Source organism: Hibiscus syriacus, unplaced genomic scaffold (genome assembly GCF_006381635.1).
Source record: "Hibiscus syriacus cultivar Baekdansim isolate YM2019G1 unplaced genomic scaffold, ASM638163v2 tig00111402_pilon, whole genome shotgun sequence".
In the NCBI taxonomy this organism is placed as follows: Eukaryota; Viridiplantae; Streptophyta; class Magnoliopsida; order Malvales; family Malvaceae; genus Hibiscus; species Hibiscus syriacus.
This window is the reverse complement of record NW_024063082.1, coordinates 1775905-1800761: the sequence shown is the minus strand read 5'-3', so window position 1 is coordinate 1800761 and position 24857 is coordinate 1775905. Positions and strand designations below refer to the sequence as shown.

General features: G+C 33.7%; 3 protein-coding genes across 3 annotated transcripts in view; all 3 read left to right on the top strand.

Moving 5' to 3' along the window:
- Window positions 1-8249: 8249 nt before the first annotated feature.
- LOC120162001 (protein GLUTAMINE DUMPER 3-like) lies at window positions 8250-23362 on the top strand. Its single transcript, XM_039172198.1, has 2 exons — window positions 8250-8255; window positions 22644-23362. The coding sequence occupies exon 2, from the start codon at window positions 22653-22655 to the stop codon at window positions 23151-23153; it is 501 nt and encodes a 166-aa protein (XP_039028129.1). The 5' UTR covers window positions 8250-8255; window positions 22644-22652; the 3' UTR covers window positions 23154-23362.
- Window positions 9781-17928, top strand: LOC120161999 (diacylglycerol kinase 4-like). The gene is made up of 12 exons (XM_039172195.1): window positions 9781-10194; window positions 10282-10404; window positions 10791-10928; window positions 11017-11102; window positions 11324-11411; window positions 11889-11964; window positions 14707-14789; window positions 15992-16062; window positions 16553-16630; window positions 16906-16993; window positions 17224-17340; window positions 17574-17928. The coding sequence occupies exons 1-12, from the start codon at window positions 9856-9858 to the stop codon at window positions 17730-17732; spliced, it is 1446 nt and encodes a 481-aa protein (XP_039028126.1). The 5' UTR covers window positions 9781-9855; the 3' UTR covers window positions 17733-17928.
- Window positions 17054-24857, top strand: part of LOC120161997 (calmodulin-binding protein 60 D-like) — a 28759-nt gene continuing 20955 nt past the window's right edge. The window contains exon 1 of the mRNA XM_039172193.1: window positions 17054-17064. The gene's annotated coding sequence lies outside the window, so the exon portion shown is untranslated. The remainder of the gene's footprint in view (window positions 17065-24857) is intronic.

Here is a 24857-nt window from a genome sequence, read left to right as displayed (position 1 = left end):
TGCGAAAGTAAACTATTTCTTCTTCTGCAAATTGAAACTTGAATGGATTGCATTACTTCAACCAATAGACAAAACAAAGACAAATACTAACTTCAGGGTATTAGTTTGAAACATATTTTTCTTTGTTATCTGATGCATTTTGTGAACTATGATAGAATAATGACTTGGGTGAATACAATGCAAGTTTGAAACATATTTGTCTTTGTTTTCACTGTTTAAATATCATGTCTGTTTATTTACTGATTTTGTATTTAATTATTTAGCGGCCCGATAGAGTGGATGCTTTACGTCGGGTTATGCTTGCACGACGGAGTTCACGCATCAGACAGCGTGCACGTGCTATTAAGTCTCCGTACACCCCAATAGTGCGAAGACACCGCAAGAAGAAGCCCGACTCGCCTGTCATCCCTCAAGAGTCCACTCCTATCGTTGAAGAGGCCCCCCTATCATTCCTCGAGAGTCCCCTCCCACCGTTCAAGAGGCCACTGTCATCATTGAAGAGGTCCCTCCCACCATTCAAGAGCCCGATTCACATGGCGTCATATGTAGGCTTCTTGAGAAACCCTCTGACGTGCCGGACATGATGGATTCAAGTTGGCTCTCGTATGAGTTACCGGCCAGTACCATACCGGTATCTGAAGAGGAGAGGGATCAACTACCGGACACAATTCTGGATAACACCCTTTGGGCTAAGACCGCTGTTGATTTTTATCTACATGAGCAGAGCCAGGGGTGTTTCACTGACATATGCAAGCTCACCGATGATATCTATTTGTTGCTTGATCGGTCTTGGTGGGGCGTATTATTAGGGGTCGAAGACAATGGCTATTTCGATGGGGGGGTAAGTCTTATATTTTTCTTATATTTCAATTTGATTAATTTTTTTTTAAATTTATGTAAGTCACTATATATGTCTTTTTTTGTAAAACAGCATATCGATGCGTGGGTGACACGTCTTCTAATAATAAGAAAACTTAAGAAAAATAAAAATATACGATATACAATTATGCCGACGTCTTTTCACGCCGTTCACTTGAAGAATGCACGAGATGAATCATTTGATTTGGGCAATGGACAAGCTAAACTTTATCCTGCATGGTGGGAGGTCGATAAGGTTAGTATTTATTTTAGATTGAGTTTAAAGGTTTTATGAAATAAGTGCGCAAATGAATGAATTATTACTTATGATTGCAAGTGTTTATCCCTGTTTTGGAACGTAAACATTGGATTCTCGTCGAGCTTCAGCTCCCATCCCTTAAGACAATAGTGTATGACAGCATGATAAATTACATATCATTGGCTGATTTAAGAGATGTTATTAAGGGATGGAGCTCTCATTTGGCTAAATTCTTGGATGCGATCAATTATTGGACTCGTTCTGGAAACAAGAAGCCAAAGAAGCTCAATATTACAGTTATTAGAGACGAGACCGCGCCACAACAAACGAGCGGAGCCAGAGGAGATTGTGGTCATCTCGTATGCTTGGCGTTGGAGCGTTTGACGACGGGAAGCATCAAGTATCTACCTCCCACCGATAGAGATAGAGCTGCAGTAGGCTTGTGGTTTCGGCATTATATGGCTAAATCGATATATACGAGACGCTCCCTACCTGCATCCGCGTTATAAAAATGTCCATAAACAAATGGTAAGTTTATATACTTTTGGTTTGAAAATGTTTGGTTAAGTACCTAGAATTCAATAATTTGCTGTTTGTAGGTTTTAGATGTGTAGAAAGTGTTGTTTGAGCAAATGTTTGGTTTCTGCAGGTTAATCTCAGAAGTGAACTGCGTGAAAATGATGTATGGCTGCAAAAGTTGATTCAATAGTTTAATTGATTGTTTTTTGATTGTTTAATTGATTTGTAAAAGTTGATTCAATAGTAGATGATCGGAAATAAGAATTATTGCTTATTTTTTGATTGTTTAATTGATTTGTAAAAGATGACTTGTAAAAGTTGATTTGTGTAATTGATGCGAATATAATTCTTATTTGTGCTTGTTTAATTGATTGAAATGTAATGGTTGATTTTGTTGATTTCAATCTGCATTATGTTGAAGGCAAAATTGACTATCGCAATGCGAAATGAAAATCGCAATGCGAAATGAAAATCGCAACGAGAGAATCGCAATGCGAAATGAAAATCGCAATGCGGAAATGAAAATCGCAACGGGAGAATCGCAATGCGATTTTAATTTCGCATTGCGATTCTCTCGTTGCGATTTTCATTTCGCATTGCGATTTTCATTTCGCATTGCGATTCTCTCGTTGCGATTTTCATTTCGCATTGCGATTTTCATTTCGCATTGCGATTTTCATTTCCGCATTGCGATTTTCATGTTGGGATTTTCATTTCGCATTGCGATTCTCTCGTTGCGATTGTAATTTCCGTGTTGCGATAGTCAAATGCATGCCTAATAGTGATAACAACTGAATAACAAGAGTTGGTTAAGTCAAAATGGTTGGCCTGAGTCATTAATTCAACTGAAAATGTTAAAAGTTCACACATAAAATCCACATAATACAACGTTGGCATTTAAAAATCACCTAAGTTAACAGTCCCAAAAGGTGAAGCCAATTGTGATTTTGATGAGGATCCATATTTTGGTAGAGGAAAAGATGATTTTGATGGCACTGGTGATCCACATGTCAACCTTGTATGACCACTTTCCTTGCACCGACTACATGTCGATCTCTTCTTCTCTTCACCCTTAGACGGTATACGATCGTGACTTTTTGGTCGGCCAGGTAGCCTTCTGTCCATGGCTGGTGGCAAAACTGTTTGTAAGTCATCTGGTATGTCCCACTCAGAAGGATGTGAAATAGGGTAGACAATCTCGGCATAAGTCTGTCGATAAACTTCTGTAGTGTAGCAATCCATAGCGTATGCGCTTGAATCATCTTGGTTTAAATGAAGAGCAACTTTTATAACATGGCCACACGGATAACCAGATGTTTGCCATTTCATACAACTACACGTCTTTGCATTTAGATCGACTAGCCCATTTAAGTTATTATCCAGTACTTGAAACAAAGTGTTTGAACATGGTTCAACTCTCCATGACGTTGACTTCACAACACGTTTCGTTATCTTTTTTTCAGTCCATGGTGTAACACGATGTTCCAATGTTCCTGTAAATTTAAATAAACAATACTTAGTAAAATATATAAATATGATAAGTTACGAATTCAAAGAAATAATACCTGCATGGTTTCTTTTCTTGTAGTACCACTGTTGAATAGAGGCTCGAAAAAACTCCATTAACATAGTAATGAGTAATTTCCGGGAATGACGACTTAGAGCGTTGATTGATTCTGTACTATTAGACGTCATGAAACCATATCTTGCTCCAAGTTGATGTACTCTTGACCATCTTTCAAACCCGACATCTTCTAGTGTTTGAGCACACTGAGGCAAAACACGTCTTAAACAATTTATATGCTTATTGAAATCCACTTCCCGATAAGCTTTTACAGCCTTCCAGTATGTCCATTTGTGCTTTTTTATACCAGCAGACCTTGATTTTAGATTTCTATACAAATGAACACCACAAAGTCCATGAAAAGCATCTGGGAAACACCTTCTAACAGCGTTGTCAATTGAGTTTGCCCTATCGGATATGATTGTCAGATTGCTAATAGGACCTATGCAATCCCTAAGATGCCCCATAAACCATGTCCATGAATCAGAGGTTTCAGATTTGCCAACCCCGTAAGCTATTGGCAATATCCCATTGTTAGCATCCATGGCTACTGCTAATAAGTTTACTCCAAGGTATCGACCTTTCAAATGTGCTCCGTCAACTATAATAACTGGGCGCATGCAAGTAATAAACGAACGAATCTACAAAATAATATACACAATAAATATAATCATTTAAATGTGAAATGCATGTAACTAACAAAAATGAGTCAACAAAATTATATTGATTTACTAACCGTAGCACCAATGGCGATAAACAGCAACTCAAAGCGTCCATCTCTATCTGTTTTGATATGAGTTACCGACCCAGGATTTTTCAGCTTTAAATTGTGACAATAAGCCGGCAGTTGGGCAAACGATGCTTCTGGCGACCCCCTCAACAATTCCAAGGCATAACATTTGGCTCTCCAAGCTTGAGAATATGATATACTAATCTTGAACCGAGCATTCATGTCAGTCATAATTTCATGTCCCCGATATACCCTGCCATTCAAAAACATTAACTCAGCCAGAAAACCACCCAACACCTTTTTGTTTGCCTGTCTATGGTGAGGAAAAACTTGGGTTCTTGAACATGTATGTTTATCAATAAAAGTCCTAACTTGAAACATTTCGCAATCTTTTATTCTCTTTGCAATCATTCGCCACATACAGTTTTTGTCAATCATACACCTTGTTTCGAAACGATCTTTGCTTGATTTGTTAACTTTTAGTTGATAGCCATCTTCCACACATTTCGTATACAAAGCTATCTTCAAGTCTTCCTTTGTATCAAAACAATCATCTTTCTTGATACGAATAACTTTTGTGTAACAATCAACTGCTTTCTTTACCAACTCTTCTTCCGGTATCTAAAGTAATTCTGGCATATTCCAGTTATACGCCCGTGGCATTTTCTTTTCTTCGGGGATTTTTTCTTCTTCTTTTTCTTCTTCAGGATTATATGAATTACAGAATGGATGTTCAACATGTTCATTCACAGTCGTAACTTCCTCCTCATTATCATCAACAATACATTCTTCGGCAACGGCTGTTTCATCATCAAAATTCGGGTATTGACCAATATCAAAATCATTACACGCAGGGTCTGTTTCTTCTTCTGAAACATCATCAAAATCCGTGTATTGACCAATATCAAAGTCCGGATATTGACCAAGACCAAATTTCGAATACTGACTAGTACTCACAATTTTTTCTGTTGGCTCATCATCGTCTAACTGGTCAATACGAAAACCGGAATTTGGTGCTGAAAGTTGATTGGGATTTGGATTAGAGAAAGGTTGTGGGTTTTGAGAAAAACTTAGTTGATTACTACCCGCTACTGACCCAACAATACTACTTCTAGGTTCAACAACATACAATGTAACATCATCTTGTGAAACACTAATGTAAGCAATGAATCGTTCAACATCTTCATTGTCGGTTAACAAATAAACTTTACCATTTCTCTGATAAGATAGCCTAAATCCACTTAGGGGCTCTAAATTCAATTTATTTGAAACACGTAGCATTAGAGTTTCATAAGTTAACTTTTGTAAAGACAATTTTAGTTGAAGATTCATGGGTAAAGGCATATATTGTAAAACACCATGAACATTATCCCATGACCCTCCAAAACACAAATCTATCCAAACATGATCAACATTAGATGATTTCATGGTTGTAAATTAATTTACTAAACAGACGAGCTGCGAAACTAAAACCTGTTGCCGGATTGGGAAGGATGTCGTTGTATATAGGAACGGATGTCGCCGGAGAGAGTGATAGATGGAGATGGAATGAGTTGCGATTTAGGGATTTAGTTTATGATTTCAGTGTTATATACCCAAAATTTCAGTGTTGTGATTTACAGATTCTCGTTGCGATTTACGGATTATCGTTGCGATTTACAGATTCTCGTTGCGATTTACGGATTATCGTTGCGATTTACAGATTCTCGTTGCGATTTACGGATTATCGTTGCGATTTACAGATTCTCGTTGCGATTTACGGATTATCGTTGCGATTTACGGATATGCGTTGCGATATACGGATACGCATTGCGATTTACGGATACGCGTTGCGATATACGGATACACGTTGCGATTTACGGATACGCGTTGCGATTTATGTGTTCGCGTTGCGATTTTCATATTCGCGTTGCGATTTTGGAAAATCGCAATGCGAATTTGTACTATCGCATTGCGATTTTCAAGAATCGCGTTGCGATTTTGGAAACTGATTTGCGATTCTGGGGATCGCGTTGCGATTTTTATTTCGCGTTGCGATTTTGTTGGTCATTTTGGCAAATCCAAAAAAAGTTGGTTAAAATCGTATATTATAACTTTTTTTTTGTCACTGAGACGATTTTCTCAATAAAAAAAACCTTTACTCTAAAACTTTTTGAATTGACTTTTTGTCGATAGGTCGTTAAAATTGTTAAAAATCAAATGAAGTGATAGTTTAATGCTAATGTGAAAATTAAAAAATATATATTCATTTTGTTGTTTACACGTGTTAACATACACAAATTTTTCACTTAATCATTTTTTTAAGAAATCATTAATTTTATTCAAAATAAAAAATATCTTAAATTATAATAAAAATTTACAATCATAATCGAAAATTAAACACATAATTAGAATAATTTTCTATAATCATTAAAATAAAACTAGCAACTTTAGATCACATAAGGACAATACAAGAAAAAATTAAAATATAACCAATCAAACTCGAACATAGATAGATATAAACATATATGATCACTTCGGCAAACGAACCACAAAAAGGGATTAAGCTACTGAAAAACCACTGACAAATCGTAAATCAGACTCAAACGACGTGAAAAGCTATCCACGAATGTATAATGGGTATTCAAATCCAATCTGAGGGTCCAGAGCATGGAAGATCAACAATATAACAGATAAGCGCCATCTTGATCGATCGTTGCGATGTCTAATCAACACTTAAAAAAACATAAGAGAAAACAACGACCAAAACGGTCAAAAAACGTGACATATAGTCATAGGAAAACGTGTCATACATACAGATTTATTAAAAATAAAAAAATAAAATAAAAAATAATAAAAAATATCGACGGTCGATAACTAACATTAAAATTAATGTCCTTGCCGATCAACAAAAAAAAATAAACGACTTACTAATGAGGAAAAACTTCACTTCATCATTTTTATCATAGAAACATAAGGTTCTTTTTATATATTTGACATTTGTTACGCTTATCTTAAACCCTAATGTATCTCATTATTTTCTATTATTCTGTTAATTTTTTTCAATTTTTTTTAAATTGATAAATTTACACACACAAAAAATATTTTGAAGTTTGAATATTTTGTTGAATTTAATAAGATTAGAATGATCGTTCGGATATTCGAATGATGAAAAAATATTATTCTTAGAATACAAATAATATATTTCAAAATTAGTATCGTCATCATAAGATATTAAATGATTAGATCTTTAGATAAATTTTTATAGACTAGTGAATTTTATGAAACTAAATCGAACAAAAAAATATGATTAAGAATATTTTAATACAATCTTATTACGAATGACTAGAAACAATAATTAATCCATAAGATTTAACTTTTTTTTTTTTTGCAAATATATATATATATAAAAGATAATGACCATATCACCGTACATGACTGATTTAATGTTTCAATGACAAAAAATCAACTAAAAAAATTTAGTGGTAAAACCAAAACTTTTTATAACTGAGTTTTCAAAATGAGATAGTTCCTAAAGTTTAACCTGCTAATGAAATAATTTTATCCTTTATTTATTTATCTTTGACTTAAACTAAAAAGTAGTACCTAAACTATACTTTTTTTTCTTTGAGTACCTAAACTAATTTTTGATCAAAATAGGTCATTAAACAATTATATTTTTTTGTTGAAAATAAGTTCCTAAACAATTATGTAACCACTTTAAGTACTTCAATTATTTTTAGTCAAAATAAGTCCCTAAACTATGTCTTTTTTTTTGTTTTAAGCCCCTAAAATATTTTTTAATCAAAACAAGAACCTAATTTTATGTGACATGTCAACATTTTATTGGTCAAAAAAAATTTATAAGTGAAAAATAATAGGACTTATTAAATATAATAGGTTAAGTACTTAGTTTAACCAAAAAATAATTTAAGTACTTAGAGCAAAAAGAGAACATAATTTAGGTACTTATTTTTACTTTGGTAAACTACATAATTCCTCACTGAACTTTATTATCTCTCATATTTCACTCATTGTACTTTCAATTTCTCTAATTTACTTACTTTAACTTTCAAATTGCTCTTATTTTAGTAATTCTGAATTATTTTATTATTGTTTTGGTATCACGTGTCAATTTTTTACTATTATTTAATATAAATATTTTAAAATATAAAACAAAAACAAATTGTGGTCGTCCATTGTTCATCGACGTTGGACGCCATCGTCGATGGTGGTCGTTCGGTCATAGATTTCATCGATCATTTTGTCTCAATCCCATGAGTCTGAATTCGACATCCATTTTGTTGGAACATTCTTTGAATCCAATCAAAAGTGAAAACCAAAACGTCAGTTGTTGTCGACCGCCTTAGATGGTGTCGTTCGATCCCATATTTCATGGGTCGCTTCGCATTGACCCCTTCCGAATTCGATCTCCATTTTATCAGAACATGCTCCAAAGTCCATGAATAGGAGATCGAAAATGAGAAAAACAAAATGTTTCAGTAGAGATTCACGGGTTTTGAGATATTTTTCGATGAAATAACTAGCAGATCATACTCAACATGTCAGAGCGAGTCTCTTGGTGTAATTTAGGATCAAATGATTTACCAGTTCCGAAGGCCGACGATAGTCGATAGTGACGAGAAAGGGAGATGGTGAAGTTAGAGATGATGGAGAAATTAAAATATTATTTTATTATTTATTTTAAATTATTTTAATATTTTAATAATAAAAATATATCACATTATAGAATAATAATAATAACAATAAAATAATTTATAATGACTAAAACATGAGTAATTCAAAAGTTTAGTGAATAAATTAAAAAAATAAAAAATAAAACTAGTGAAATAGGAAAGAAGATAAAATTTAACGAAAAATTATGTAATTTAGGGATGTTTGTTTGCCTCTTAATCGAATCATTCAGCGCGGAATGTTGAACGGTTCATCATTCAGCGCGTTTGTTTCGCACCTCTGAATGATTAAATGTTGAATGATTCAATGATGACTGATTTATCAAAACAATACTGAATGATTCGGTGATGACTGATTCAGTAAAACAGTGTCGAATGATTCAGCACAGAAGTACATTCTGAATGATTCAAAGCCATTATCAAACAGCATGTCATATTCAGAGCTAATTAACCTCTGAATCATTCAATATTTGAATCATTCAGCTCTTAATCATTATAAATTAAATAAACAACACTTAACCCTTCATGTTTTAGGTGTGACATGACTCAATGAAGTTTCCAATACTAAAAAAATCCACACATTCACACACTGAATCATGGATTCCTTTGACTCTGAGCCGACTAAATTTGAACAAACACGAATTTCTCTGTTTCTTTTTTCTCCTCTCCGCGTGGAAAAATCGTGTAACAGGTGGCTGTTAAGTAATATAAGAATCCGCGAAAGGCATTCCTTTTCATTGTCACCATCAACTCCAAATAAAACGAACACAAAAGAAAAGCATTTTTAATTGTCCTTTCCAAACGCCTATTTTTTATTATTTAAAGGCCTAATTTTCTTTCAGTGTTTATAATTTTCAAACTTTGAAATTTCGATCATTCTACTTTTGGATTTTAAAACTAAGTCAAAATTTTGAATATTAATACGTGGAACATTCAAAATAACACATAAATAAGCTAACAGTGATATTTATTTATTTATTTAAATAATAAGAGGATTAAGTACCCTGAAAATAGAAGTATATGGGTAAATTTGAAAAAGGAAAAAGGAAAAAAGAAAATAGGGACTGAAAGAAGAATTAAACCTTAAATACGTCAAACTGAAAAAACAACTTCTTTCTCCTTTCCTTATTCGCTTGCTATATTTTATACTCCGTAAATATAGATAGGAGTTACTCCACCTTTACTCACCTACAAACCTTTTTTTTTTTTGAATTTGATAAAACAAAAATACGAAAAGGAGATTCACGAAAATATGGGTTCGCCGACGTCGGCAGGGAACTCATCGACGACACAGATAGTGGCTCGTTCCTCGATGATGGACTGGATAAGAGCTTGCGGCTTAGCCGGAGTTAGGATCGACAAGGAAGAGCTCAGACGGAGGCTTCTGATGCCTCGGTATCTACGCCTCGCGATGCTAGATTCCATTAGGAAAAAAGACGTCGACGGCGGTGATCACCGTTTCCGTTCGCGGTCCTCCGATGATGTTCATATTCCTGAATCCCCTATGGTCGTTTTTATTAACTCTCGTAGCGGTGGCCGTCGTGGCCCGGTCCTTAAAGAGCGTCTCCAGCAATTAATCAGCGAAGAGCAGGTAACTATTCTTTTTTTTTTTAACAAAAATAGGTTTAAGACTTATTTATATAAATTAGCTAAAGAATTTATAGTTTTGTGAATGTAGGTGTTTGACCTCCTCGATGTGAAACCGCATGAATTTGTAAGGTATGGACTGGCTTGCCTTGAGAAGTGGGCTAACAAAGGAGATATCTGTGCTAAAGAGACACGACAGAACATTAGAGTTGTAGTATGTTTCTACCAACTTCTTACAACTTTTAAACTTGTCTTCCCATATACCTTTTTCTTTTTGGTTATTTATAATGTTCCTAAGGGGATTTGAGATGTTCTTGCGTTAGTTACTGTTACATTTCGGTTTTCATAATCACATAATGTTAATTACTGATTTTGTTTTCTAGGAAAATCTGTAAGAGTCAAAAAGTGAATTATTCTAGTTTTCTAAGAAAACAAATTAATGTGTTAAATTAAAAAAAAAATCTTTTCCTGAGTTATAAAATTCACGATTTTATTTTTATTGCTTAACCTTTGTGTTAAAATTGGTGGTTTGCTTGCATATTACTCATTGGTTTGATGTTATTGCAAGCTGATGTTATACAACTCTGTATGACTGAGCAGGTTGCTGGAGGTGATGGTACAGTCGGTTGGGTGCTTGGATGTCTTGGAGAACTTAATCAAAAGGGTAGGGATCCAGTTCCTCCTGTAGCCGTCATTCCACTTGGTACTGGCAATGACTTGTCTAGAAGTTATGGTTGGGTAAGATACTTTTAAATTTTATGTTTTTATCTTGTTTGCTGCTCTATTTCTCTTGCTTTATTGCCTTATGCTCTGAATGTTACTGCAGGGAGGTTCATTTCCTTTTGCTTGGAAATCAGCAATTAAAAGAAATCTGAACCAGGCTACGACCGGTCCAATTTGTCGTTTAGATAGGTAAGTATACATATGTCACACAATGATTAGTATGGTGTTCTGCTGTTTCCTACTGGTGATTTTTGGGTGATTGAATTTTATTTATAAGTTTGATAATCCACTATTGAGGACTCCGTTTATGTATCAGTTTCTTATAATTGGCAATGGGTTTGCATAAGCCGTTATTGTTATATAAATCTTACTTTGCTGCTATATATGTTATTGCTTCTTTGGCGATACAGTTGGCATCTTGTGGTGCAAATGCCTGGCGGAGAAGTTATCGATCCTCCTCATTCTTTGAAAGCCATTGAAGAGTGTCATCTTGATCAGGTACTAACTTATATGTTTTAAACCTCTGTTCTACTTGCATGATCGTTTTTGAGTCCTTTGAAGATTTATGAAATAGTATCTGTTTGAGTTTGTAGAGTTTGGTTAAGTTAATTTGGTATTATAGGAGTTCACCAAATGTAACTTGTGGATAACACATCATATATTATGTAAAAATGTTTTACATGTCTATTTTTGCTTGTTACTAAATTTATACAGACAAATTTTTAAGAAGAAGAGACTACCTTTTAGGTCATAGATCAATATGCGCTTTAATGATTGATCCAATATATAATACATTATCAAATGTACTATGGCCTTATATAACTAAAACTTCTTCCTAAGCCTGGTATACTATTTGGTTACATGGACATGATATTAGTGTTTCTTTTGTTCTTTTTTGTAATAAAAATTTTTTTATTGTGATTTTATCATGTGAAATTTCAAATTCAAATGAAATTTTCTTGTCTGTGACTGTAGACATTGGAGATTGAGGGGAACAGTCCTGACACAATGAACTGCTATGAAGGAGTATTCTATAATTACTTTAGCATAGGTATACTATACAGGTTTAACTTCTAGAACCCGGTTGGTTTAATTTCATGCATGTGTAATTTCACTTGTTTTTTTTTTTGATAGAAGTAGGAGGTCTCATTAAAACTCCCTTCATAATTAACCCTTTCTAAGAGAAAATGATCAACTAGAGGAAGGAGGAAAAGAGTGCCTCATTTTATTGATATAACATAAGTACAACAATAATCCTTTACATTAAATCAAAAAAGACTGCCCTCAAGAAATGCATAAAGCATCCTAAATAAAGCCAGACAGTCACCCAACCCCTTCTTTAGTTAACTTATCAGCCTCCCAATTACAGCCCCTAGGAATTAACCTCACTATCAACACCCTAGTCAATACAAAAGACTCAATCTCCTTTATTAGATTACTAAAGTATACAGGAGCAAAAGGAGACAACTGGATCCAATCCACAACTGATTTACAATCGCTTTCCAGAATCATTCTACCTTTAGTAGACCAAATTGAGGAAAAGAAAATTTCAATTGCTTTCGTAATTACCTCCAATTCGGCTAATGGAGGAGGGCCAGATCCGACACTTTCAGAAAACGACGCTAGGGTAAAACCATTTGAATCTTTAAGAATGCCCCCTATACCACCTGCCAACCCATCTTTTCTAACAACACCATCAACATTGAACTTGTAGAAATCCACAGGAGGAGGAAGCCATCTCTGTAAAGTCCTACACTGAGCCATAGAGCACTTAAGATCGTCTACTAAAGAGGGATCAGCAATAAATAAATGTTGAATAGATTCTTCATTTTGTTTACATAGCGGACAAAGATCACCATCTAATAAGGGAACCCCTTTTTCTTCAACTCTAATTTTACTGCCAGTTTTTGGTGTGTTACTTGCCAAAGAAAAGTTTCAACTCTTGGAGGAACCAACCCCAACCATACCCTATTCTTCCAAATAGAGTTATCCACATGATCCTTAGCTAAAGACATTCTGCAGAATTTCATTGAAAACAGCCCATCACCCTTCCCAGTCCAAGATAGAAAATCATCCACTTTCTCAAACAACTTTATGTTGTTCAATTTGATAATTAGTTCCAACCATTGTTCCAATTCCCAGTCATTCAAATTTCTTCTTGTTTGAATCATTCATTAAGAAGCTGCTGACAATTCCTATCCATATCCAAGAATCTTGGGGAGAATACACCCTACTAACTGACATAGACAAACTGTCTACATTGTGTTTGTTGCATATCAAATTTTTCCACAAGGTGTCTTTCTCATTTGCAAACTTCCAAATCCATTTCCCTAGTAAAGCCCGATTAGTTAAATTTAAATCCAAAACCTCCAGTCCTCCATATTCAATCAGACGACAAACCGTTTGCCAATTCACCTAATGGATGCGATTTTTCTCTGAAACATCACCCCACAAGAATCTAGCCATCAATGAATTCAGCTTCTGACTAACTCTACTCGACAATTTGAAAACGGAAAGGAAAAAATCGGAAGAGAAGACAATGCTAACTTCAGAAGTACCAATCTGCCAGCTAAGGATAGTGAAGAAGCTTTCCACCAGCCAATTTTTTATTAAACCTCTGAATAATCGAATCCCACAGAAAATCTGAATTCTTCTTTGCTCCTAGTGGTAACCCTAAATATTCTATAGGGACGAACCCACAGAGCAACCTATGGATTTGGCCTAATCTTTCAGGATATCAACTTCCATATTGATTCCAAACAAATTACTTTTCGATAGATTCAGCTGAAGCCCAACCATCAAGCTGAAAATTCTCAAGACTCTTTTAGCATTTCTAATTTGTCCGATGGAAGCACGACAAAAAATGATAAGGTCGTCTGCAAACTGAAGATGTGACAACTGACAAGGATTTTCTGACCTTCCAATAGAGAAACCATAGAAAAGGCCCCGATCCACAGCTTAAGCCAACATTAAATGAAGTAACTCTCCCACTAGATTGAACAATAAAGGAGAAAGACTACATCCTTGTCTTAACCCTTTAGACATCGGAATTTCCTTTGTGGGGGTGCCATTCAGAAAGACAAAAATAGACGTAGAGGATAAACAGTACGAGATCAACTAACACCATCTCTCGCCAAATCCCATCTCCTTCATGATTCTTAGAAGGATCGGCCATTCAACTGTGTCGTATGCTCTACGGAAGTCAGCTTTAAAAACAACACCTTGTAGCCCTTTCTTCCTCCAATAATCAATGCCTTCATTTGCAATAAAGGCACAGTCCAACAGTTGTCTACCTGGGATGAAAGCAAATTGGGAAGAGCTAACAATGTCATTAACGCAAGAAATGAGTCTCTTGGACAATACTTTGGAGAGGATTTTATATAAACTTCCAACGAGGCTGATCGGTCTATAGTCCTCCAAACACTCTGGGTTTACCTTCTTCGGAATTAAGGTAATGAAGGCATGATTGATACCATGTAATTTCACTTGTTGAGGAGCTGTACCTTCATGCAGAAGGTTGATAATCTTAATTTTTTATGTTGGCTGTTACGAAGGTTAGCTGCTACTTTATTTTAGGAGAAACAGAAGAGAGTTATAGCGTTTTAACCAAATCCTTAATGCAGTCCATAGATGCCTGAGCTTTTATAATGCTTCTCTTTCCTCTATTCTATGGAAAAAATGAGTGGCATTTTGGGGCAGTGGACCATATTACTCTTATGACTTAGGACAACTCATTAAATCCTTGCTTATGATGTGTTTTTGTTCATTATTGTTATTATTATTTTACATTCAGGAATGGATGCGCAAGTTGCTTACGGATTCCATCATTTACGTAATGAAAAACCTTACCTTGCGCAAGGTCCTATTTCGAATAAGGTAACTTTTTTAACTTATTGACCTTAAGTTGAATAATGCTTTGTTGCGATCTCTTGATGTTACACTATCGACCAAATATATATATTTATTAGTTTTTTATGGTGATAGGGCCATCTGTCCAACATATAGGGATATCATCTGTGGACTATATGTCCAGATGATATTAGTGAGTATGCATAGTATAATCTGGACCATAGGAAGTAATTTTCTTGCTTGTATAAAGTTAAGTTTTTCCTCAATTTACTTTTTTGTGACTAAATATTTTGCCTTCAGTCTTGCAGTACCTATATTTTAAATATTGTATGCTCATAATACTGATATGGGATGTGGAGGATGCGTGAAAACAAGGACGGAACCATGATGAAACAATAGGGGGGCCAAATATAAATAGTAATAAAACGGGGGGTTCATGGTCTAATTGTTAAGCCATTAATTATTTTGTAATTCATTTGGTCCGAACCTCAATTATAATTTTAAAAACTAGGGGTTAGTGTCTAATTTGTCTAATTTTGGAACTGATAGGATCCTGTGAAGCATTTAATCTGAAATACAGGGACCTTGACTTAATTTGCTTTGTTTCAAAACTAATAGGGACCTAAAATGTAGTTTGGACCTCAATCTTTTTGGGGGAAGCTTATTTTGCATAGTTCCAAAACTAGCAGTTACTTAGGAAATAACTGAACCCAGCAAATTTGGGGTGCATGGTTTCAAAACTAGTAGGGACTTGGGAAGTAATTGAACCCACCAAACTTGGGGGTGGCCAAGGCCCCTCCCAGCCCATACATGGTTCCTTCCCTGCATGAAAAGCTAGAAGTAAAATGAATCTACAACATAAAACTGGTAGAAAAGTCTTCTATGCATATTTCATGTTGTCCCAACTTAAACCTTCTGCTTCTAATAAATAAAAGAGGAAGGAGTTCTTCAGTAGAATTGTCCAATATTACTGTATACATTTGGATGCTTAAACTCAAATATTCGATTACGAATTATCTTATAAACAACTTAAATGTAATTTGGTTTACACAATCTTTTATTGTTTCTAACTTTCTCCTGTTATTTTCGCTTGGATTTGAAAAAAAAAGATGATATTGAATTTGTTAAAAGTTGAGTTAAATTGCAGTTTTCGGCTTAGCATTCCCTGGTCTATGATTTGATTTGGTAAAGCTAATATTAGATTGTACTTGGTCCAACTTTTGTGGCAGATTATCTACTCCGGTTACAGTTGCACTCAGGGTTGGTTTCTCACACCTTGCATGAGTGATCCAAGTTTAAGGTTAGATATTATTTTAGTTGTTTATATATATATATATATATATATGCTTGTTGGGATGTGTGTCTGTGCATATCTAATAAACATATGCTGGGTTTGACTTTTGCTTAAACAGTATAGGCCTTGGTGCTGAGGCAATGCACAAGAAATTAACTGCTTTATATGTAACGGTCACTTAGCTAAGATATGGTTGTACCTAGACAGAAGTGATGAAAAAAGGGCACCTGGTTGGGTGATTGAACCGTTTCAACTGGAAACCAGTAGCCCAGTTGGCCCAGTTCATCTCCAAGAACTGGGAAACCTATGAATTGGTAGGAATCCTGGTCGACCAGTAAAAAAAAAATGGGATTAAAATGGTAACCATTTTGTTTGGTTGAGAAGAAACATTCCATGAATCATAGAGAAAGTACCTCTCTTTCTTGTTAATTGCATTTTGGAGTGAACAAAACTCCTTTTTGAGGTGAATATATTTAAAATATGTTTCTAAATGCAGGGGACTCAAGAATATTTTAAGGATACATATTAAAAGGGCCAGGTGCTCGGAGTGGGAGCAGATTCCTGTTCCTAAAAGGTACGTTTTGAATTATTTACCTCTACCGTGTGATACATGACCATCTTAATTTTTCTAGGATCTGGCTGTTAGTCTTGTTACTTTTTAAATGTTAGCTTTCATGATTATTACGTAATCTTAGCATCTTTACTAGAGATCTTCATGTCACATCTGTGGTATTTCTTTTATCGAACCATATGCTTGACAAGTTATATTGTAAAATTTACTATGACAAACATATCCTCCTCATATGGCTTTTATGGTTTAATCACTCTTATATTATGCTGCTTTTTTAGTGTGAGGGCAATTGTTGCTTTAAATCTTCATAATTATGGAAGTGGGCGAAATCCATGGGGTAAGCTAAAACCAGATTATTTGGAGAAGGTATGATACATTTCTAGTTCTCTAAAGTTACTTTATCTACGGAGTTAATACAATACTCTTTCTCTGTGTATGTATTTGTTTATGTTTGATGGTCGAATTCGGATGTGAAAGGCCGAGTGATATAATTTGTTTTGGCTCCCTAACAGAACTAAAAATATTTTCTGCTGGATTTTGCAATTGAAAACAATTTCTAAGCTGTTTTCCTTGGATTTTCTTTGTTCGTGTTTCAGAGAGGCTTTGTTGAGGCCCATGCTGATGATGGCCTCCTAGAAATTTTCGGGTTAAAGCAAGGATGGCATGCATCGTTCGTAATGGTTGAACTCATAACTGCAAAACACATTGCGCAGGTACGGTAACAAGTGGTAATTTCCATCCTTACAAATCAGAGATGGTTAAACATAAGTTTGTTGAAGTAAATGAGGTAGGTAGCCAAAGAGCAAAAAAAGAGAAATTAGGATAGTGAGAAACCCCGGGTAATTACATAATTAGTAGAAGGTGGTCTTAAACACTGATGGTGTTTTACAGATATTTCGTAGTCCTCTATGTGCTTGGTCTTGTGCTAATGTGGGATGTTTTGCAGGCTTCATCGATTAGACTGGAGATAAGGGGTGGAGAGTGGAAGGACGCTTTTATGCAGATGGATGGGGAGCCATGGAAACAAGCGATGAGCCGGGAGCATTCCACGGTTGTGGAAATTAAGAGGGTGCCATACCAGCCTCTAATGATCAGCGGAGAGTGAAGATTGGCGAATCCATAAACCGGCATCCGGCATCGATGTAAAGCTTGGTTTGTCACCCCCAATAGCTTGTAGATTATATTCGTTTTCCCCCAGGGCCTAGGGAACATTGGCACCGAGAAAGAGACATACCGAATCTGTTGTATCAAATTCATTTGCAGAGTCCATATTTATTTTATATATATATTATTCATTTCAAGCGGTGCATCCTTCGAAAAAAATTTATTCTTTGAAACCTTCCTAAGCCAGGTTCTTGGACCAACATATGCATGGTGAGCTTTTATGAACTATATGATAAATAATACATGTTCAAATAATTATACTTGGAATTAAATTGATACAAAGCATAAATAATGCATACAATACAAATTATATAACCGACTTAGAATTAAACTTTTTTCAGATAAGGTTATCAATTATTAATTGGTGTAATTGGATGATTAAATTTTTTAAATAAGATTAGAGGTTTAAGTTCTAGTGTAATAGAATAAGTTAGATTGGAATGATCATCTTTGTAATATTTTTTATATTATTTGATTTAGATTAGTAAATCAGAAACCAATAATTATATATTAGAATAAAATTTATGATAATTGTATATAATAAGTAAGACCTGAGCTTTTAAATACAATGAAGAGATTATTATTATCAGTTTGATTAAAGTTTAGCAGACACAAAAATCCATAAAAATGGACAATGTGCTAAAAAAGTTGGACATGCACAGCATGTTGCTTGTAAAAGTTGACAAAGGTGGTGGTATCATGCATGCGTACCAAGAAAATGAAATCGAAATCGATCGGATACGGTTCATGTTCAATCATTGAAAACAGTGTTCATCATTCATAGGTATTATTATTAGACGTGCATGCCACATGCTCCTTAACTTAAATCATTTGTACAACTCATACTTAACCTGCTTACGGATCTCTCTAAAAGAAGAAAAAAATCTATCATTTTTCATTTCTTCTCTTCCTTAGATTTGTTTATAAGACGACAGCAAATGTCCGGACCCAAAGACCGGTCCCAAGAAAGACATAAGTACTCAATCATAGAAATTTTGGATTAAAGGATTTAATTGATTTAATAAATATAATTATAAACTAGTAATTATAGTATAAACTTTTTTAGAAAAAAATTTTGAGCTTAGACAAAGGATTGTTTATCTTTGTGTAATGTAATTTTATAAATACAATTATTTGCTTCATTATCAATATATCAGATAATTATCATGAATTTACAAATATAATTCATAAGACAATAAGACCCAAACAAAAGTCTACAATCAACATCATGATCATCTTTTTGTTTGTACTGTTGTATTTAATAAATATGAAAACCTAATCTGGTTTGGAAACAAGGATCATTATCCACTCGTTTCTCTCCTTTATCAATTACAAGTAGAGGTTGAATAGTTGGTAACTACTATTACATATTAATTTTAATTATTCTTCGATTGTAACTCCCACCGTCTCTCTTTTTATTTGTAATATGTTTTGAATAAAAAAAAAGAAATCTATTACGGTTGAAGAATAAAAACATAAAAAAATTTAAATTAAATATTATTCAACTATAAGAGATTATTACTTTCACGATATAAATCCAATGTTGGATCAAGTATTAGAGGGAGATGTGGCAATGTTGTACTGCTGCTATAAATGTGTTCCGCTTGCTTCACGGCAAGCAGCTATTTCAATAATTGTGTACTCTCTTAATAGTAACGACAGAGATAACTGAATGAATCTGAGAAAGTTTGATTTTTCTCTGATTGTTTTGATCTTTTTTCCTTCTACCATTAAGATCACTTAATAAGTTTAATTTAACATTTAAACATTAAAAAATATCATAAATATAAAAATATAATTTTTCAATCATTATCATTTACAACTTCTCAACAGTTAAATTGATTAAAAAAAACTCAATTACATGAAAAAATAATTTGTAGAGAAAATACCAATGATGGGACCTAACAAGTTTAATAAGGTGTTAGGTTATTAGGTGGTGTCAAGTTCTCTGTTGGTTCCTTTTTATCCAATTTTGTATTTTTATTATCTGTGGGTCTTGATTCAATTTCTTTAATTACTTCTTATCCTTCAATTAATTATTCTTTAAACCGGAACTTTTCCCATCCCTCTTTAAGGGAGGTTCCCCAGCTTCATGCTCTATTTACTCAATTGCATATGCCTTTAATCAATATATAATTAGCTTTAGTTTCTTAATTAATGCCTTCCTTTATCTAATTAATATCCTAATTTTCTCTTTATAGCCTCCATATCTAAGTTAAGCTTATCCAATGCTGTCTTCTACTATGTATTAATTAATCAACTAATCATGTTTATGGAATAATTTATATTAAGATTAATAATATACAACAAAAGAGAGCCAACAACCAATTGGTCTGATGGGACGAGACACTAGTTTTTTTAAGTAAAGTAGAAAGTTTGAATTTTAGTGTTCGTAATTGGAGCAAACTAGATTGTGAGGGTCGCATATATAAGAATCTCAGTAAAACTCAATCTAAAAGAATTGATCAATAGATCGGATATTATCGTAACAGTGATTAAAAAAATGGAACAAAAGAAGTTTCTAGAGAATAATAAAGGTGGTTGCAAACCCACTTCAAGTAAAGTAAGTATTTAATTACTACCAAGGTTCCATGAAACATGAGAGGAAATTCCATCCTCAATACAATGCGTAGAAATGATATATAATACTTTAATTATTTGATTCCCATTTCTAATATATCAGTGAGCTTATCCGTTGTGCTAACGTAAGCGAATCAAAGTACGTGTATACAATTCAGAATTTTATTCTTTTCCCATGATCTTCCCTAAGGAATTAAAACCACATTTTCACATTTGTAGGGTAAAAAATTCCTTTATTTTTATTTTAAAGATTATTTTTAATATATTTTTACTATGTTTATCATACAAGTGAATGATTATATTTTACAAAATAATATAATTTAAAAAGATTTTAAAAAATTGATGTTGCTCGAGGCGTACTATGTTTTATAATATATATATATATATAATTAAATCAACTAGTAATTATAAATGCAACAAAAAAAATTGTTTAACAATTATATTATTATAATCCACGATATTGTGACAATGAAAATGACAAGACATAAAATAAGTGAAATATTCCAACATTAGAGACATATTGTCAACGTAGATGCCACAATTTTCATTTAAAATAAGACCCCGAAAATTATTTTACAATTAAAACAAAGCAGAAACTTCTTAGCCTATTTGGGTCACTTAAACGTATGATTATTGCTCGTAAGTGGGATTTGGTGTGGATTCATTCCTTACGTCTCATCATTAACTTCTCTAATCTTATCATTATTAAGTTAATAACGCAATATCAGTGGGGATTTAACAAACACCCAATAACAATTACTTATAACAATTAAAATATTACTACTCCATTCAATCCACAGTATACGCCAATCATGCAATATTAATGGGAAATTAAAATATTATTTTCGTCGTATTCTATCTTTAAATATTGTTAATATCTGAAAATAAATGTTATGTGTGGCGTTTTCATTAGTGGTTTTCTTATTTGTAGGATTAACTACAATGGAAACTGATGAATGATTTTAGTGACCTAAGCCACTGTTTTTCTTAAGAATTTATGTTCGAATAATTATATCTGTAAAATATGTGTACGTTGTCATTAATTAAAAAATATTAAGAACAATTATTATATTATAACCATTTATAATATTAAAAAAATGTTACACTACTATGGAAATGATAACTCATATAAAAAATAGTCAACAAAATTATATACTAAAATTATTAAGTCTTATTGATAGGAAACAAACTTATCTCATCGATCGTTGACATTTTATCCCTTTTAGTTTATACGTGTGAGTAACAGAGTGAATCAATAATATTTTAGGTACCTATTGTAAGTCACGTGTTCAATTTAATCTTTTTCATCTAAGTTCTAAAAAATTTGAAAAGTGATATTATTTAAATAATACTTTAGATATTTAAATAAAACAAATTTAATACTTTAGATGCCTATTTCGATAAAATATATATATATTTTAGGTACTTATTTATTATATAAGCATTAATGTTGTGAGTGTAACAAATTATTTTAAGAGAATCATTCTCCACCTTTAGACATGTTTTCGATCTTCTCTATCAATCGTTTGGTCGTATTTTGTTGTTATTGATTGGATTTGACACTGCCTCGACTAATCAAGATGATGTTTATTTGTTATCATGCTTATCTTCTCTGTTTTGTATCTTCATATTAGATTTGGATACACGATTTGTATTTGAAGATAATTTTTTCATGACATTTGACTCGTATTTGTGATTGTTGGTAGTCTTTAAATAATTTGATCTTCAAGATTTTTGAATAAATTTCTAATATTTGTCTTGTATGGTCATTGCTTGATCTTAAGTGACTAGTTTATTGTATTTATGATTATATGAAATGACCTAATTATGTGTTTAATTTACGTTTATGATTGTAAACATTTATTATAATTTATATTTTTTCTTAATAAAGTTTGTGGCTTATATTTATATAAAAAATTATATTATTCAATAATCATATGAAAAGGGGTATCTAACCTTTTTTTTTTACAAAATACTAAAATATGTTAAAAATAAATTAAATAATTTATCCGAATTATTTATTTTGTAAGTGCGCGTTTCCCTATACTATTGTGTTTGGAAATTCCCAAAGAACTCCTGGGGTGACCCAACTTGGTGGACCCGTTTCGGAATCTAGGACAAGAAATGACGCCATAAATAACTTTAAAACTAAACCAAAATAAAAATACCATTAATTTCTTTACTTGTATAAATACCTTCACAAGTTGCAAGCAATCCCCAAAGCACACAAACCATATCAGCTTTTTTCTTTTTAAATCAGTATTCCCTTAAGCAAGCAAAAATGGAAGCAAGAGCACCATATAATGCCACAGTAAGGACACATATGCAACTGAACACTACTCTTCACCAATCGCCGTGGCATTCGCCGGTACCCTACTTGTTCGGCGGCTTGGCTGCCATGCTCGGTCTCATAGCGTTCGCGCTCCTCATACTCGCATGTTCTTATTGGAAGCTGTCGGGTCAGTTCGAGAACGAGGGCGAGGGGTCATCGGGGCAGTCCGAGGGAGACTTGGAAGCTGGTGAAGGTAAAGGAGACGATACTCGGCTTCGGCCTGTTATGGAACCCAAGGTCCTCGTTATAATGGCGGGAGAAGTGAAGCCGACGTTCTTGGCCACCCCCATTGGTTCTTCGTTTTCCTTTGGCCACAACGGTGAAAGGATATGTTGCTGTAATGATGATAAGGGAGTCGAGCATGGAGGAGCTAAGGTGGTCGGCGATGGCGGTGATGGTCGTGAGAGAACGGAGACACGGCGATCATCAGCGGGTGATGGGGGGAATTGAGCTTTCCAAGGTGGGTTTTTGTATATGGTGTGGGTCTGCCTGTGTAATCAGCTTTTGAGCTTTCAAGTGCATGCTCCATTGATGTTAGCTTTAGTTTTTCTGTTTTATCTTGTTCTTTTGTCTGTTTCTTTTTTTTTTTTGTAAGAATTTCGGGAAATGCAAATTTTAAAGAGATTGAATCCAAGCAAAGAATTCACTTTCCTTTATTAAAGAGTGCTGTTTGTCCAAATTTTCTGACATTTGTTTAGCAAATCTAATCCATCACTACAACTGGATTTTGTTCGTTGGTGTGATCTTAAATTGTTAGCTAAATTATCGTTATTTTTCGATCTTAAGAAATATTAGAAATAATTTTAAAACTCTGATCACATTTAATCTCATTTCAGACAGATAACAAATCTTTTCAGTAATATTTTGAGGGTTTATATTTAAGATTTGCAACGATATATAATCTTTAAGAAATATATAAAAATTAATAATTATTAGCCACTACCATGAAGTGTTTTACATATTATAAGATGGCAGAAAACAAGCCCAGGCGTACAATCAAGGAAGAGCTAGGGGCTTTGGCCCATCTGATGAATAAAGTTAAATTATTAAAACATTTTTCTAAATGAATAAATAAAAGGGTAAAGTATAGTAATGGTCACTAAACTTTTCTAAAGCTTACATTTAGGTCTCTCAACTTTTAAAACTTGCAACACAATACTCAAATATTTAGTCCGTTTGCAATATGGTCCCCGACGTAATAGGTCGTTCGACGCCGTTACACTATCGTTAGTACGTTTGTAATATGGTCACTGAACTTTTCAAGCGCTTGCATTTAGGTCCCCAACTTTTAAAACTTGTAACACAGTCCTCAATTTCATTATAAACCCCAAATTTTTTTCGATCTCGAATTTCCTTTTTTGCTTCTCTCTTCTCATTTCTAGCGTAACTTTTCAGTCGATGATGCATGGGAAATTCTAATCTAACTTTGAATTATGTGGAGGTGTTGACTTGAATAAGGGTCCATTAAGAGAAGACTCGACCAAGGGATTATCGGGATCATCAACGATTCAAGGTGTAATGTTAGATACATGTCATCTCAGGTGAAGCATAGATGTTCGATGAAATGCTTGTGAGAAAAAATGGGGTTAGAAATGCAGAGTTGACAAATATTACTAAGATGAACTAAATATCATTGTTGAAAGTCACCAACAAAGCTGTAATTATTTTGTATAAATGACATAATAATTTCTTCGTTAAATCCTTGTGGTTAAAGATTTTCCAACAGATGATCGAATATAATGAAATCCCAAACATCGTCTTCACCTCTCAGTCTCTTTCGCTCACATGCACTCTCGTTTGGTTTTTGTTCTTCAGTTTTCCACCATGTAAAATTGTAAACTCAAGCAGTGCTCTGTCTTTCAGCTTTTTATTTACAAAGAAAAAATGGAGGAAGAATTGTTGGAACGCAACACCGGTTGCGTTTATTTCTTAGCCTCTCCCCTCACTTGCAATAAGTTCATGTTGGTTATGGTACCGATATATCGTGAATGAATTGGGTTTTTTTTTACATGTTTTGGAATTTTTACAGTTGAATATGTATTGAATTATAGCTTTAGAAGACAATTCTGTATGCACGCAACTCGAAAGACATCATGACAGGGTAGTATATTTAGAGCAGCTACTTGATATGTTGTCCGATCATTGCACATTTAC

Bases quoted from the DNA above. Each gene is read 5' to 3' on its own strand.
- LOC120161999 (XM_039172195.1), top strand. From the start codon at position 9,856: ATGGGTTCGCCGACGTCGGCAGGGAACTCATCGACGACACAGATAGTG. The intron at 16,994-17,223 runs GTATGATACATT...TTCGTGTTTCAG, and splicing joins AACCAGATTATTTGGAGAAG to AGAGGCTTTGTTGAGGCCCA. The intron at 17,341-17,573 runs GTACGGTAACAA...GATGTTTTGCAG, and splicing joins CTGCAAAACACATTGCGCAG to GCTTCATCGATTAGACTGGA.
- LOC120162001 (XM_039172198.1), top strand. From the start codon at position 22,653: ATGGAAGCAAGAGCACCATATAATGCCACAGTAAGGACACATATGCAA.